The sequence below is a fragment of the Haemaphysalis longicornis genome, unplaced genomic scaffold (genome assembly GCF_048455015.1).
Source record: "Haemaphysalis longicornis isolate Haplotype H1 unplaced genomic scaffold, Haemaphysalis longicornis Haplotype H1 scaffold_26, whole genome shotgun sequence".
Lineage (NCBI taxonomy): Eukaryota > Metazoa > Arthropoda > Arachnida > Ixodida > Ixodidae > Haemaphysalis > Haemaphysalis longicornis.
This window is the reverse complement of record NW_027526319.1, coordinates 3536720-3552599: the sequence shown is the minus strand read 5'-3', so window position 1 is coordinate 3552599 and position 15880 is coordinate 3536720. Positions and strand designations below refer to the sequence as shown.

At 52.6% G+C, this 15880-nt stretch overlaps 1 protein-coding gene across 1 annotated transcript in view; it reads left to right on the top strand.

Annotated features, from left to right (window-relative positions):
• Positions 1–14158, top strand: part of LOC144172811 (glucose dehydrogenase [FAD, quinone]-like) — a 65481-nt gene extending 51323 nt beyond the window's left edge. The window contains exons 9-10 of the mRNA XM_077701437.1: positions 9984–10203; positions 13971–14158. Coding sequence (XP_077557563.1) covers positions 9984–10203; positions 13971–14103 — 353 coding nt within the window. The 3' untranslated portion in view covers positions 14104–14158. The remainder of the gene's footprint in view (positions 1–9983; positions 10204–13970) is intronic.
• Positions 14159–15880: the final 1722 nt, after the last annotated feature.

The following is a 15880-nucleotide window of genomic DNA, read 5'->3' as shown; positions in this document are numbered from 1 at the left end:
TGCACTCAGCGCCAATGCTCAGAGTTTAAAACACTTTCGTCGCTTAGCACTAGATTGCCACTCGACTCACTCACATGCACGCATATTCTCTTTTTTACATTTATTTGTTTGTAATATCCGAACCAATACATTGCTTCTGTAACCTTTATTTCAACCAACGTACGCGGCGATGGTGCCGGGCTACTCAAGCATGAAGTACGACCTAACAGTACAAGATGGGTACGTTGGGACATTACGGGCAGGTGTGACGGCAGTTTGGTTAGGGGTGGTAGACAATGGTGCACTGCGACTGAACCCTAGTGGCAAGCACTTGAGAATTTTTTTTGATGAGCTATAACTAGGCACTTCCGTACGAGGCTTGGAATAATCTGATGACCTATCTGGTCCGTGTATTGGTGGCTGCACGTCAACGGGATCCTACAGGTACGACAAAGGAGCGTTGACGCAACCCGTCCTTCATTGAATAAAGCAAGCTTTGGAGCTCAATACGCAGTCATGGCGGCTGCGTCTGAAAGACGTTTTTCCACAGGAAGATAAGCACTGTTCAGCATAAGAGGCGGTGACAAACCCACGTGAACCCCGTAGCGCTTCCTGACATCTTCATTCAGCACGTTAGTCTGTACACATCATGAAAGCCAGAGTTTTTCTTTTTGAGTGGCCCTTTTTGTGGTGCCCGGCGCTGTGGTCCCTTCGCCCTGGTAACAAGGATCTCGTTAGCCCGTCTCGTTAGCACACGTGCTGTTTTATAGGGACAGCCGCGGGAAAGACTTGGCAAAACCATTTTAAAGCCGTTATTACGCCACTGGCAGAATTCTCTTTTCGGAAGACCTCCTGTCACCCTGTCGCTGCTGTTACAAAGGGAAACAGCGCGATCTCCAGGTTGGAGGTAGTTTTGTGGCCCTTTTTGTTATATCAGCGTTGGAGTTCTTCAAACTAAACACCCGCCCGCGACATAGTGCTCAGACACAGCCTGACAAAAACAAGTATGAAGCTGCGGCCGAGCATAGACAACGTACCAATGGAGGTTATAACTAAAACAAGAAAATTAAGATGAAAGCATAAAAGAACCTTGATATGATGCCATGACTCGACAGCGTCGTTCAGACAAAAATGGCGAGAAATTAAGCGTCTGTGGCTGACTACTGATACGTGTTTTAGAGCAGCAGAAGTGCACTACTAAATTGAGAAGGCTTGCCGGTGTTGAATCGTATGTGCTTCTTCTGTGAAGATAGTAGAGGGGTGGAAACGTCATTCAATTTGTGAGAGACGACTCCTGCACCGCTTACCGTACCAGCGGCCCGAAGCAGAATCTCTTTCAGGTCTAGGGGTTCATATGACGCCAGTTCAATTGTGTCCAGGTTCTTGCGTTGTGTGTCCAGTTCATGTAGGGCACGTTACTGTGCTATAAATTACCCTGAAGGAGGGAGTGGCCCTATATTGAATGAGAAGGCGATATGAGACGACAGGGGAAGTGGAGGATGACGACTAGCTAAACTGGACAACGCAAGGTGGAAGGCCAAAAGGACAAAAGGAACCCCGCCTGATCAGGAAATACATTTGGACCCCACGCCTCAGTGACTCGCAGACGACGCGCAGCCAAATACGAATCACCTTTTAAACCGTTCTGGATGTCCCGGCACCCGCGCGTTATGGACGCAGGCAGGTAGAAGACTGTGTCACTTGACGTTGTGGTTTCAAGAACAAGCGCTATCTCCTGCCTCCGGCTTTCTGTGCAGGGTGAGACCAACTAGTCTCTTTTTGGAACTTCGTAATTACTTGGAATTTTAGACAAACAGTGCAAATCTCTAATTTCTGAGCACTGACAACGGGTACAGGGAATAGAAGGTGTTATGGTGCAGGTTAGCAATGCAAACCGGAATAAATTTCATTAGAGCAGGAAGAACTTCATGCAAAATGGGTCAACGTGCTCTCTATCGAACAAAAAGTCTGACTTCTGCAAATTGTGCGTGGTTTTTAAAAGCAACCCAAGATGAGTAAATGACTGCCTCTGTTGGTCCATAGCTGCCTCCCTTCCGATGACCTTGTGGGGACCAGGGTTCTGACGGCTGCCTAGCTCGATCCTCGAGATCCGGCCGCACGGCTAGCTCCACTGAACACCGCCACAGATCACCAACTTGGCGTATCGGCAGCGAACAGCAAGGAACACAGGACACAGAATTCGCCCACTCCGACATTTATTGCAATGCAATAAAGGAGACGTCGGGCGCGTCGTTCTACACCGCCGACCACCTTAGCCAGGGCGGGAGAGACAGGCGCGAGGGCGGACAAAGGCAGGCCAAAAAGGAGCGAGTCGAATTTACGGCCGCTCCCGACGATGGTTCGTGTCCAAAAAGGCCCTACCTCCGTCGTCCGCCTCGGACCAGGCCGCCGGAACTCCCGGGCAAACCTGTCACGTGAGGGGGTCGGCCGCGCCCCCTCGCACTCACGGGGATCCTCCCGGAGGGGAAAGCGGGCGACCGCGGAGAGAGAGGTACCACCGCTCTCGCCTCCGCGGCGGGCCGAGAGGGATAGGAAAGATGGCGGAGCTCCGCAATTCCCACATCCCTCCCCGCTTTGACTAAAGCCGCTCGACCTCGAGGTCTCCGGCGAACGATGACCTCACCGTTCGTTTCGCTGCCTGGCACACGTCCTTGAGCAAGTCCAAGAAAGTCCAATCCCGAACATGCGCAACTGCCCCAGCGTCCGCGTTGCACCGCACTGCCACCACATAGTTCGCCACAATCACCACATAGTTCGCCACAGTCCGCCGGTTGACCTAATTTCGTCAGACGGCCCAAGGTCCGCAGGCCCCGCCGGAGAAGTAGGCTGGGCCGGTTGAGCACAGGGCCCGGGCAGCGGGCTGCGCCCAGGCGGTCACTTCCCGCAGCGGTTCGCCCCTCGCCGACGGGGCGCTTGCCTGCCGCACCGCCGGCGGCTTCCGCTACTTGCGGGTTCAGCAGTGACCACCTCTGATGCCCGGACCCGGGCTGGAGGCCGCGTTCGTAGTGCTGCCTCCCAGGTAGCCAGTTAGCCCAGCGCTCGGCGCACCTCGGACGGGTGCCTCCGCCAACGTGGAGGAGGGGGCGCGATCAGCTGACCGCGGGAGCCGGCCCGCCGCGCAGCTCACTCGCTGTACGGGCTGCTGTTTTGGCATACCGCTGGGCTCTCGTTCTTCCCGGGGTGGCGGCTGGCCCGGCTGGCTCGCAGCAGGCCTGGCGTGGTTTGGAGGCGTCGTGGTTGGAGGGTCGCTCGAACCCTGGGCGTGCGGGCTTGAACCATCCGGAGACGTTGGCCCACCCGGTCTGCGACCTCGCCGATCGCGGGTGTTGGGCGGTGCGTCGGGAACCTTCCCTCAGCACCTCCTCCCCGAAGCACCCGAAGTGGGAGCGTCAGCAGTGGCTTCCTGCCGGCTGGCGCCCTCTGGAGTCACCCCGTGCAACCCATTGCCGGACCTCACGGCGTAGGCTGCGCGTTTTGTTGGCGCGCCGCGAGGAGCTTCCTCTGGCAACCCTTCCTGTGCGCAACTTGGCGCGCTGGAGGGCGGTGACCCGGTCAGCGATCTCGCCTGTTGCGGGTGTTGTAGCGGTGCGTCGGGAACCTTCCTTTTGCACCACCCTCGAGCTCGCGACCTCGCGAGTCCGGGGTGGGAGCGTCGGCAGTTTTCCCCTTGGAAAGTACTGCTTCAGCTCGCCCACGTGAATGGGGCCGCTGATTCGACCAGACCTCAGGTCTTTCAGCTTGTAATTCAGCCGCGAGATCTTCTCGGCGACTACGAGCGGTCCTACCCACTTGGGTGCGAGACCGGCCGCGAACCCTGCGCTGGCATCGCTCAGCGCGTGGTTGCGTTTCAAGACAGTGTCGCCCACTTGGTACGCCACGTCTCGATGAGCTCGGTCGTAGGCCGCCTTTTCGTCGACCCTGGCCTTACCGCGGCTGCGGTTAGCCTCCTTGATGACTTCTGCCAAACGCTCGCGCAAGCGCCGCGCGTAAGCCGCATCTGCTGCTTTCGCGGGGACTGCGGTCGACCTCCTGGCCAGAACCGTGTCCGTCGGTGTGTTCAGCTCCCTGCCGAACATCAGGAATGCGGGCGTGAAGCCCGTGCACCGATTCACGCTTGTGCGCAGAGCGAAGGAGATCGAGCTCAAGTGCTCATCCCAGTCTTGTTGCCGCCGGGCATATGCCCCAAGCAGTGGCTTTGTGTCTCGATTTCGTCGCTCCGTCACGTTAGACTGGGGGTGATAGCACGATGTTGTTTGCTGCCTGACACCCATTGCCGCGCACGCTTCACGAAACAACCTTGATGTGAAATACGTGGCGTTGTCGGTAATCAGCCGCTCCGGAAATCCGTAGCGACAAAACACCTCAGACAGCTTTTGCAGGACCTCCTGTGCTGTCGCTTTGCGCAGCGGATAGAGTTCAGCGATCCCACTGAAGTGACATGTCACCACGAGTACAAACTTGTACCCTCTCTTGCTGCGCGGCAGCGGGCCCATCAGATCGCACGACAGGACCTCCCATGACTTTGTGCTCTCGATAGGCTGAAGCAAGCCTGGCGCCTTACCGCCTCGCGGTTTGCGCTCCTGGCAGACGTGGCATGTGCGTACGTACCTACATACTTGTGCCTTCATGCCGGGCCAGGTAGCCTACCGACAAAGCTTCCGCCATGTCTTTGGCGCGCTACCGTGGCCGTCTGCGTCGTGGTAGTGCTGCAATGCAGCACACCTGAGCTTGCTCGGGATAACGGCCTTAAAACACTCACTTGAGTCATTTTTGCCGGGCACGTATTTCAGCAGAGCTCCATCGGCGTCAAGCAGGTAACTTTCCAACTCGCTCGCAGCAATACCAGCTGCATTAGAGCCCGCGCCAGCCGCAATACCAGCAGCTTCCCGGCGCCTGTCATTCACCGGTGTTCGATTTGCCTGAGGGTCCGTCTCTTCATTAAGACTGGCGATCACCTCCCGACAAAACACGTCCTCCTGCTGAGCCTCGACTAGCTCTTCCCGACTGAACGCAACCTCGAGCGGAACTCCTCCCCCGACGAGATGCACGTGTTCTGAGCTTCCGAAACTTGGGTCCTCCCGCGTTCCGCGCTCTCCCCGCACCGAGAAGGGTCGCTGACCTACAGCGTCCTCCTCGGCCTCTCCGGCCGGTTGGGTGTCGTCCACCGGCGCCCGTGACAGCGCGTCCACGACCACATTCGTGGCACCTTTGCGGTAGCGAACTTCAGATTCGAAGTGTTGCAATGTCAGGGCCCATCGCGCGAGCCTCCCGCTGGGCTCACGGAGGCGGGAAAGCCATGTGAGGGCCATGTGATCAGTCTCCATCGTGAATTTGACCCCCTCTACGTACATCTCGAACTTTCAAAGTGCGTAGATTATGGCCAGACACTCTTTCTCGGTGACGGAGTAGTTTCGCTCTGCCGGTGTCAGCGCACGGCTCACAAAAGCCACGGGTCGCAGTTGTTCTCCATCCAGCTGGAGGAGCACTGCCCCTACGCCGAGGTCACTCGCGTCTGTTTGGATTACGAATGGCCTGTTCAGATCCGGCAGCTTCAGCGATGCAGTGTCTGCAATAGCTTTCGCCAGCTGGCGTAGGCTGCTCTCCTGCTCCTCTCCCCACTCCCAAAGGGCGGATTTCCTCAACAACTTTGTCAAGGGTGCTTGCAGTCGCACGCAAGCGGGGATAAACTGGCGGTAGTAGCCGATCATCCCTAGGAAGCGCTGAACTCCGGCGACATCCTTCGGCGTGGGAAACTCCAAGATCGCCCGGAGTTTCTCGGGATCGGGGGAAACCTGTCCGCGTTCGATCCGATAGCCGAGCAGGCTCACTTGAGCGCTGCATATTTGCGCCTTGGCAGGATTGATGGTTATGCCAGCCGCCCTGAGTCGTCCCAAGACGTCTCTCAGGTGGCAGAGGTGCTCCTCGAAGGTGCGGGAGTAGACGACAATATCGTCCAAATAGGCGAGGGCATGCTGCCACTTTGCCTCACCGAGCACCCGGTCGATCAGGCGTTGGAATGTGCTCGGACTTCCACACAAACCGAAAGGCATACGTACGAACTCGTACAGCCCCCGATGGCAAGTGAACGCTGTCTTGCATTCATCGCCGGGACGCATCTCGACCGGAAGGTACCCCTTGCTGGCATCCAAAATGGACAAGTATTTTGCGCCACCGAGATTTGCGACGATTTCGTCAACGCTCGGGAAGGGGTACGCATCCTTTTTCGTGACCGCATTCAGCTGCCGATAGTCAACGCACAAACGCCAGCTACCGTCCTTCTTTCGAACGAGCACCACTGGAAACCCCCACGGGCTCGTCGAGCGGCGGATAATGCCTGCTTTCAGCAGTTCCTCCAGCGCCTCATCAGTTGCCTGCCTCTTGGCGGGGCTGACGGGCCGGGGATTGCATTTCCATGGTTGAGCATCGCCGGTCTCTATGCAGTGCTGCACCAACCTTGTGCAACCTGCTTGCTCAGTGAATATCCCGCCGAAGTCACCTAACAACGACAAGACGCGGTCACGCTGCGCTGCTGTCAGCTCACTAGCACTTGCTAGGAGCGCGCTCACTTCCTCGCCCTGACCTCGGGGTGGAAGGCGCGCAGCGCAGAAGAAATCAGCCGCGGCAGCAGCAATGACTGAGCCCGGAGGTTGCGGCGCGCGCCGGCTACCGGCAGCGCCTGAAGCTCCTGCTTCCCGCGGCGCGAGAGACGTTTCGGCGGCGCGACCATGCAGTGACTTCTCTGCGGGCGGCGGCTTGGAAAACGGTTTTAGCGGCATAAACGGGACCTCCCGATAACCTCCGTTGCCGACGTCCACGACGCGATAACGCTGCGCCGCTGTCAGCTCACTAGCACCTGCTAGGAGCGCGCCTAACTCCTCGCTCTGATTTCGGGCTGGAGGGCTGGCGGCGCAGGAGAAATCAACCGCGCCGGGAGCGGCAACGCCCGAGCTCGGAGGGTGCCGCGCACGCCGGCTATCGGCTGCGCCTGAAGCTTTTGCTTCCCTCGGCGCGCGGGACGTTTCGGCGGCGACCTCACACAGCGACCTCGCTGTAGGCGGCGGTTCGGCGAACGGCTTTAGCGGCGTAAACGGACCCTCCCGATAGCCTCCGTTGCCGATGTCCACGACCAGTCCAACCTTGGACATAAAGTCTCTCCCCAGAATGACTGGGACCTTCAGTCCGGGCAAGTGGACGAAACGCATTCGCCGTACACGCTGACTCCAACGCACGACGAGGCGTACGGCACCGCGTGACGTAACATCACCACACGCAAGCTGGAGCGGCAACTTCCGTGCGCGCAGCCGAATAGCTTTGCGCTCGAGATGGGAAACGACCTCGTCCCCTACGAGTGAAGTGCTTGCCCCGGTGTCCAGCAGTGCCGTAAAACTCCGCCCCGCAATTGCGAGGTCGAGAAAGGGCGCAGGCGCGCTGGTCGGAACTCCGACTCGGAATGCGGCGGGCGCGGTGATGTTTTCCTCTCGGGCGCGTTGATCAGCCGCCGGCGACTTCACCGGCGGCCCGCTGCGTTTCCCTGTCCACCTGGGCAGATTCGCATCATGTGACCAACTTGGCCACACTTGAAACAGCGAACAGAATTCCGTGCTGCTTGCTGCGCCGATCGAGGCTGCTCGTACGCTCCGCGGCCAGCTGGCCGCATCCGGTTCTCCGGGGGCGAGTTGTGAGCGGGTGCAGGCAACTGGGGCAGCGCCGATCCCGTGTTGGGAGCATTCGCTGGCCGATCACCTTACAGGTTTGTTGTGTGCACTGCGCGCGGGGCTGCCAGGACCTCCGGCCGTATCGCCTCCGCGTTGCGCAACCCATACGAGTAGGGGTCCAGCGCTCGGTCCCCAAAACCGAGCGTTTCTCGCTGGCTGGGTATCAACGTAGAGCCGACCTCGACTCGTCCGCTGCCCGTAACGCCGCGCCAAGCACAGCTTGGTTCGAGTGTTTCCACCGGAGGCGGCGGTGGCCGATACGCGCGTGCAGCCGCAATTGCTGCTTGCACACGACGAGCTTCAGCCGCCAGCTCGTTGAGATCCCTGCACCTGCAGTTCCTCAAGTACAAGGCAAAGGTGGGGTGGCATTGTCTGATGACCCGATCGACCCGCTCCGAGTTCGGGGCATGTAGGTCGGCGTACTCGTAAAGCTCCTGCATCGCACGGACATACTCGATCATCGATTCGTCCGGAGCTTGGGTGCGCATTTCCAACTCTCTACGCATCCGCGGGAGGTAGTCGAGGGGCAGGAATTCCTCCCTGAACATCGTTCGGAAGTCATCCATCGTGCGCGCCGTGTGGCCTATCACTCGATACCACCGGGCGGCATGGTCGACTAGGGCTGCGGGCAGAACTCTGTGCAGCACCTCGCTCTCGCTGATGCCGGTCGCCTGCTCGTAACGGCACAGAGCCAGCAGGAAAGCGTTCGCGCTCACTTGATCGTTATAACCGCTATACGTCGGCATCTGTAGCTGCACCCTGGGAGCGGGTGAGCGCGCCGCCTGCAGCACTTGCTGCATGGCGCCTGCGAGAGCGTTCGCGATGGAAGCTGCATCCACAGTCATTCCTTCGCTTACGGGCGCCTGCGTGCTCACTTGCACGAGAGGCGCGCCGCATGGGGCTTCAGCATTTGCGTAGGCCCGGCGCATGGTGGTTGACAGCGCGGCGTCACCTGACGTAGAGCGCTCGTGGAATTCGGAACTTTCCGAAACTTTCGTTGCCGCGCGAGCCGCAGCATCTGCGTAGGCCCGGCGCATGGGGGTTGAAAGCGCGTCGTCGCCTGACGCAGAGCGCTCGCGGAATTCGGAGCTTTCCGAAATTCTCGTTGGTGCGCAAGCCGCAGCATCTGCGTAGGCCCGGCGCATGGTGGTTAAAAGCGCGGCGTCACCTGACTTATAGCGCTCGCGGAATTCAGAACTTTACGAAATTCTCGTTGGTGCGCAAGCCGCACTCGCGGTTGCGTAGGGGCCGTGGAGAAGGGGGACCCGAGCCGCTCCTGCGGCTGCGGTGGGCGCTGTTGATGAAGAGCATCGCGGGACCTCCCGGGCATGATCACAAAGGTCGGCCAACAGCATCAAATCCACCAACTCATAATCCTGTGCCATATTCCTCGGAGCTAGCGAACCTCGGATTCACTTGAAAACGAGTCCCACGTTCGGGCGCCAAAAATGTGGGGACCAGGGTTCTGACGGCGGCCTAGCTCGATCCTTGAGATCCGGCCGCACGGCTAGCTCCACTGAACACCGCCACAGATCACCAACTTGGCGTATCGGCAGCGAACAGCAAGGAACACAGGACACAGAATTCGCCCACTCCGACGTTTATTGCAATGCAATAAAGGAGACATCGGGCGCGTCGTTCTACACCACCGACCACCTTAGCCAGGGCGGGAGAGACAGGCGCGAGGGCGGACAAAGGCAGGCCAAAAAGGAGCGAGTCGAACTTACGGCCGCTCCCGACGATGGTTCGTGTCCAAAAAGGCCCTACCTCCGTCGTTCGCCTCGGACCAGGCCGCCGGAACTCCCGGGCAAACCTGTCACGTGAGGGGGTCGGCCGCGCCCCCCCGCTTTCACGGGGATCGTCCCGGAGGGGGAAAGCGCGCGACCGCGGAGAGAGAGGTACCACCGCTCTCGCCTCCGCGGCGGGCCGAGAGGGATAGGAAAGATGGCGGAGCTCCGCAATTCCCACAACCTTCGTTAAAATTACCAGCACAATGTCTTCAGGTCGAAGCTTGAAAAGTAACAGTAGCTTTTACAGAAAGGTAACAGATGAGTTTGTGGTGGTCGCTGCCTTATTTGCAGTGCATGTCATGACAAGTAAATTTAAGGCATGGCTACTTACGGAATATCGAGGGTCTGACGAAGCCCCGAAATGCAACATTGAACTGATTGTTGTTTCTCCTTATCGCGCAGATTTTACTTACTGTGCACATGAACTTCTTCGCTCAAACGCCCGTCCATCTCATGCACTAATTTATGTTTCCAACAGGGGCAAAGCTGGCCATTAAGCTCGTCAATAGCCCGGCGATGCGCGCACAGGGGGCTGAGCTGAGGGATGTACCACTGCAAGAGTGTGCATCCCAAGGTCCTCTGTGGAGTGATTCCTACTTGGAATGCTTGGTACGACACTTAGCACACACCACGTGGCACGCTTGCTGCACATGTCCCATGGGATCGGACGATCGGGCTGTCCTCGACCACGAGCTAAGGTGGGCATCAGTCTTGGCCCAGTTTGCTGACTTCGTAAAAAAAGTGGCCAGTAACAGCTGATAACAAAAACACGTTTTAGTCGTGCGCCGCCCACCAGGGAATACAGTAACACGTAGCAAATTAACCAGTTTGCAAAATCCAGACGTCACGTCCTGAACGCCGTAGTTGTCTTTTGCGTTTGTAGTAGTGGCTTTACTGTGCTGCTAGCGTTTATTTATTCTTCTCAGTCCCTGAGTACACATTTGGGTACCACTGTTTCAAAGGGTGCAACTTGCCATGTTTTAAAATTCTCGAGCTCAAATTTGTAGTGCCGCAAGAGGGAGACCTGGTTTCACTAAATACTGGAAGATGGCGCAATATGTTCAGTCATCTTCGAAGAGATACTAAACAAAAATCTAACCTCTGAAATGAAGTGCCGCTTCCATTTATGTGGCGGGGAGTCAAGAGTCAGATGCCTGAAGTGTTATGTGTTTCTACGCTTGCAGAACCGCAACTGATTCCTTGCGTTTCACAAAAATTGAGAGCCAGAGTACCCCATTCGGCACCATGAAATTGTGATGCTATAATGTTTTTGTAACTTCTTTTGTAGTTGTTTCTATAGGCCCCTACCCAGAGTACCAAAATTGGTACCATCAAATTTTCATACTTCTATTTAATTTTCCGCGTTTGTAAATTTTCGGTGTTGCTTGTATAGGCAAGAAGCCAAATGAAAGAGCGTCCCAAGTGACCTTTTTATTTGCGCATTCTTGGGACTAAAGAGGTTATTGTCTCATGTAATTTCGTTTTGTTATACTTGTTTTTTTTTGTTTTCTTGTACTAATGTGCAACTTCTTATTTTATTTTGTTATTACACTGTTCCAACTTTTATGTACTGTCTTCGGGCACGTAATATTGAATAAATGCCGTGAAATGTAATTAAACGAAATAAAACTGCTTTTCTAGCCTACAGGAGACAGTAATACGGGGCTGCACTCATCAGTCAGCACGAAAAATTTCAAGTGTAATAGTGTGTTTCGGTACGACTATTTGCGTGTTGAATGAAGTTTCTAGAGCTAGAATTTGCCAAAATTACACGTATGGCGTGTTCGGTAGGCTTAGGGATAAAAATGCCTTGATTTGTGGTATAGAAGTGTTTAAAGATGTTTTCACGTTCCAGACGAATAGTGCGCACAGTGCCTTTGTCACATGTCTCAGGCATTCGTTTCAGTGCATTTATGGAAGAGATTTTTTTCCTACTACTTGGTCTACAGTGCGACCAAGTTCTGTTGAAAAAATATAGTCGCATACCAATCAAAGTACACCACCACCATAACTTATATCATTAAAATTACCCCAAACATAAACAATACACTCTTACCATTACAGAATCTCTTCTGAATTGGTAACGGTGAAGTCAAGTAGACATAGGCTGACAAACAAAACGTACTGATATTACCCACCCATATTTACGTCTTTTTACAGTATTCAGAGCACACATTTGGCGAGGGTTTCTGTGCACCTTTCTGTGTAGATATAATTTTATACTTTGCTTGCAGCGTTGTGACCTTACATTGGCTGTTTAGAATATGTGTGAACTTTGATATGGTGATTGTGAAAGTTTTGAACCTTGCATGGATGGTCTTTTATCAAGCAATGTAATTAAGGTGACCCTGCAGCATTTACCACCCACTATTCGGAATAACTTTTCCGTAAAGTATATAGCCCCAGTTGTCTTCTCCCGCAGGGATGATAAAAATCCGTTCAGTATCACCGGAGCTACCTAAGATAAACAATTGCACATAATCGTTCCCTCCCCAAAACTCCACCTTGGACTGCGGGACGAATCCAATGCGGCTCTCTCCTGGAGAAGGGAGCGGCTCGTGCCGTTCTCTTTGGCGGCTTTCGATATATCACGAGGCGTGGATTTTTCTTTTTTTCTACGCGACTTGATATCTGTATCCCGTCTCGTGCGGCACAAAGATGGTAAAAATGGCTGCTCGCAAGCACGCGCCGAGGTAGCAGGTCATTTTTGAAACAATTAACGCTTGTTTGCGAGTGGTCTCGTCGAAAGTAGGGTATTGACTTCGTCGATCACACTACGCGTTCTCTCGAACCACAAAACAAAAGCCAAATTTATACGCGGAACTTCAGGCATAAAAGAGGTTGGTGCACTGCGCCGACGACGTCGGGTCGTCACGGCAAATGCGATAAATAAAACGTGACATTTGCCAGCAACAGCAAATCGAACAGGTAATGCCTGAATGACGTAATAAAGCGGTGCATAATGAGGAGAATTGACGAGAGCCCCAAGTTTGTTTTCGCCCATCTTTGCCAAAGATTCGCAAGGTTACCACTTCCCGTAAACGTGCGATATTTGCCTAAGGTGCTCCTGGCGGTGTGCGCTAAACTTCGTGCAGGTTTATTTTGAATGCTCAAAGTGTGGTGCAGGGTCTCTTTAACTTGTGGTCTTCTTGACGCAGTGGTACGGGGCAGTATATACTAGTTAGTAGCGTAGCAGTGGCTTTAGTAGACGCTGTGTCTGAAATTATATCTTTATTTCTAATCAGCCAATATTGTAGGTTTTTTCTGCAAATATTCTTTTCCAAAATCTACAGCGTTCTTTTTTTGAGTTAAAACTGTTTGCAGGCATCAACACGCGTACCTGTCTTATTAGAAAAAAAACGTAGTGTGCCCGTAGTGTCCTCGTAGTGTTCGTATACTTGTTCGACACTCTTAGTTATCATGTACTTTAGGAACTCAACAATCCCCAGAGGTTAGATCTAAAGCGTGGACATAACCCTACATAAGCAGCGAACAAAACGTGAACGAGCCTGTTCGCAGTGGGACAGATATTTTGGCGTCATCTATGTACCACAACGAGGCCGGACAGCAGATGAGAATCCTGTACCTATTCCAACTAGGACCAGTGTTTAAACTTGACATAGTGATACATACACTCGTTCTAGCGGTCTATTCTCCTGTGTCTTGTTTAGAAAACCCTTTGTATAGAAGAACCATACTCCTTGCGTACATGTCTAGGCACTGATGCTGCGACCGAGCCTATGTCTATGCTGCGACCGCGACATGTCTATGCTGCGACCGCACCGAAGACCGCAGAGTGCGCATTAAACCACTGCCATTTGACGTAGCATCGCATTTGTATTCCAGATTTTGCGGAAAATAAATTATATTGGCGACTGGTTCTTTTGGTAGCAATGCTAATCTTTGAGCACTTGCCCGGAAGCAGTAGAAAAGCAAGCGTGGTGGATGCTGGATGTAAAACATACTAATAAGAAGCACGCGTCAGAGGAAGAATCTTCATAGGTGTTCTTGCCTGAGTGGAAAGTAGATAGTGCGGGACAAAGCTATCGCCGAGGATGAAGCCGTCAAAAAGCCATCAGTTCTTCAAGGGATATAGGCTCTAATATTGTTACTAATCTGCTCGTAGGCTCAGGGCTTTAGAACCGGGATGGATATCTGTGCGTAAATATCGAAGTTTTATTCATACTTTCCCATTCATATTTTTCCATGAAGCGTTTCAGTTCACTTTTATTCATAGAGTCTTAGTGTATCCCACGTTTTTTTTTCACTTTTCCCCTCCTTGGTGTTTATTCAGTTCTCTAGAAATAATTTTAGGTGAACCTTAAAAGGTACCAGGGAAACAAATGTTGCCCTCTTCCTGTCAAATCTTTATATGCACATTGTTAACTGTACCTTGTAATAATTTCAGCAGCCCTCAGTTGTTAATAATCACGGCAAATTCATTGGTGTCTTCTTTTGGACGCAGGGTTCGAGGGCTCGAAGCGCTGCGAGTCGTCGACGCGTCAGTAATGCCGACGATTGTGTCTGGCAATCTGAACGCACCCACAATGATGATCGCCGATAAGGCCGCTGCTATCATCCTGAAGAATAATGCCTAGATAAGAAGCCGGTACTTCAAAATAGGCATTGTTGTTTTGAATTCGCCCCACAAGAACGCGGCATAAAATAACGTTTCGCGAATGATAACTTGTGCTTTGGTCTCCATGCTTCCGGAGTTTATTTTTTGTGAATTTCGGAAGGTGTTTCGGAAATTTGTTTTTGTAGATACTTATGGATCACTGTTTATTCCTTACGAATGAAAAACTTGTGAAAGATTAGAGTTTATTTCGTTTTTATTTTTTAAATCCGAAATAATAAATTAATCAACATCCAACGACGAACACACCCTAAAACACCAAACGCATATATACAGAAGCACAACTACCACAGTACTGAACATATACGTTTTTTTTATTACAAGCTTAGAGCCTATTCCCACAGCTACATAGTTTAGAAGCTTCCTGCGGTGGATTAAACCTCGCTAGTTTGAACTGATGACTATCAGCATTGATAATGCCTTTTCGCTTTTTGCATAAGGATTCGGGACGGCGAGAGGCTTCAGATCGCAGCGTAAAGGCACTGGCAACATGACATTGCGAATTCTTCGAAAAGACAGCACTGTAACTACGTTAGTAAGTTCATACCTCGGTTCGCAAAAGCTCGCCCATATTGCCAGTTTCCAGAAACACTCTACTGCAAAATTGGCTCACAGGTTTGAAAAGTACACCACAGCTAAACCTTCACAATTCGAATGCACAATGTTATCACTATACTTGGACCCTCCTTTCACCTGGTGTCTTAAAGAAGATAAACAAATCCTACCTGGTTACCATCGGCCATTCCTGTGGTTGCCGTTAAGTTCGAATGACTAGTGCTGCACAACAGTTGTAATACATTGTCATCTTAACTTCGGCTCTCAATTTTACTTTACTGAGCCCTATAATTCACCATTCGCCAGATTAAACCGGAATGTCATTAACCTTACCGGCGAGGTTTCTACGGATTACTTTTTATCGTTTTTTATTCTGTTGATGTTACTTCAAAGGTACACGGCGTTCAGAGTGGCATCACACAGTATCACATTGATACTGTGTCACAAATTGATACTGCTTGCGCTGCGCTCAGGAGATATTCCAGCGTTCTTCTTATTGATACCCAAACGTAACCCGTTTTTGCACTGACCAGGATGGTGTTTCGAACAGCAGGCCTGTAACATGAAATTAAATGTGCACAACTCTATCCCGTACCTTTTTTTAGATTTTAACTCCACTGCCAAATCATATGACCACAGAAATAGGGTGACGAGATCACCGCCTGAAATATCGCTGGAAGAACGAGTGCTCGAAAAGATGTATGCTTGAAAATGTACACAACATACGTTCCTGTCCAGAAACATTGAAACTGCTGAAAGGGAGAACCAGCGAAGATTGCTTTCAAAGCCATTTTATTGCGTTTGAATTTTGTTTATTCTACACTATTAGGTTTCGCTGAAACTTACAGTCTCCTTGTTTCAAATTGAATGTTCTTGTCTCAGCTTAGCTTTTGACTACGTCATTTTGCTTTCTAAAAATAATGCTGAGTATACAAATTTTTGTTGCGCTTCCCACATAAGTTCATATGTTCTGCAACGATGTTAAACACCTTGATTCCAGTCATAATTGTAGTCGCTCAGTCCTAATTGTTCAACGACAGCAAATATCGAGAAACCATTGTGCAGACTACTTATAACGCGGACTCCTGAAAAAACTGTTGTTACTCAGCTTTATTGCCTGCAAATAAGGGTATGGGTGACTTTACTGTGGCTTGGAGGGCAAGAGGTTTTGGTGGGATATGGGA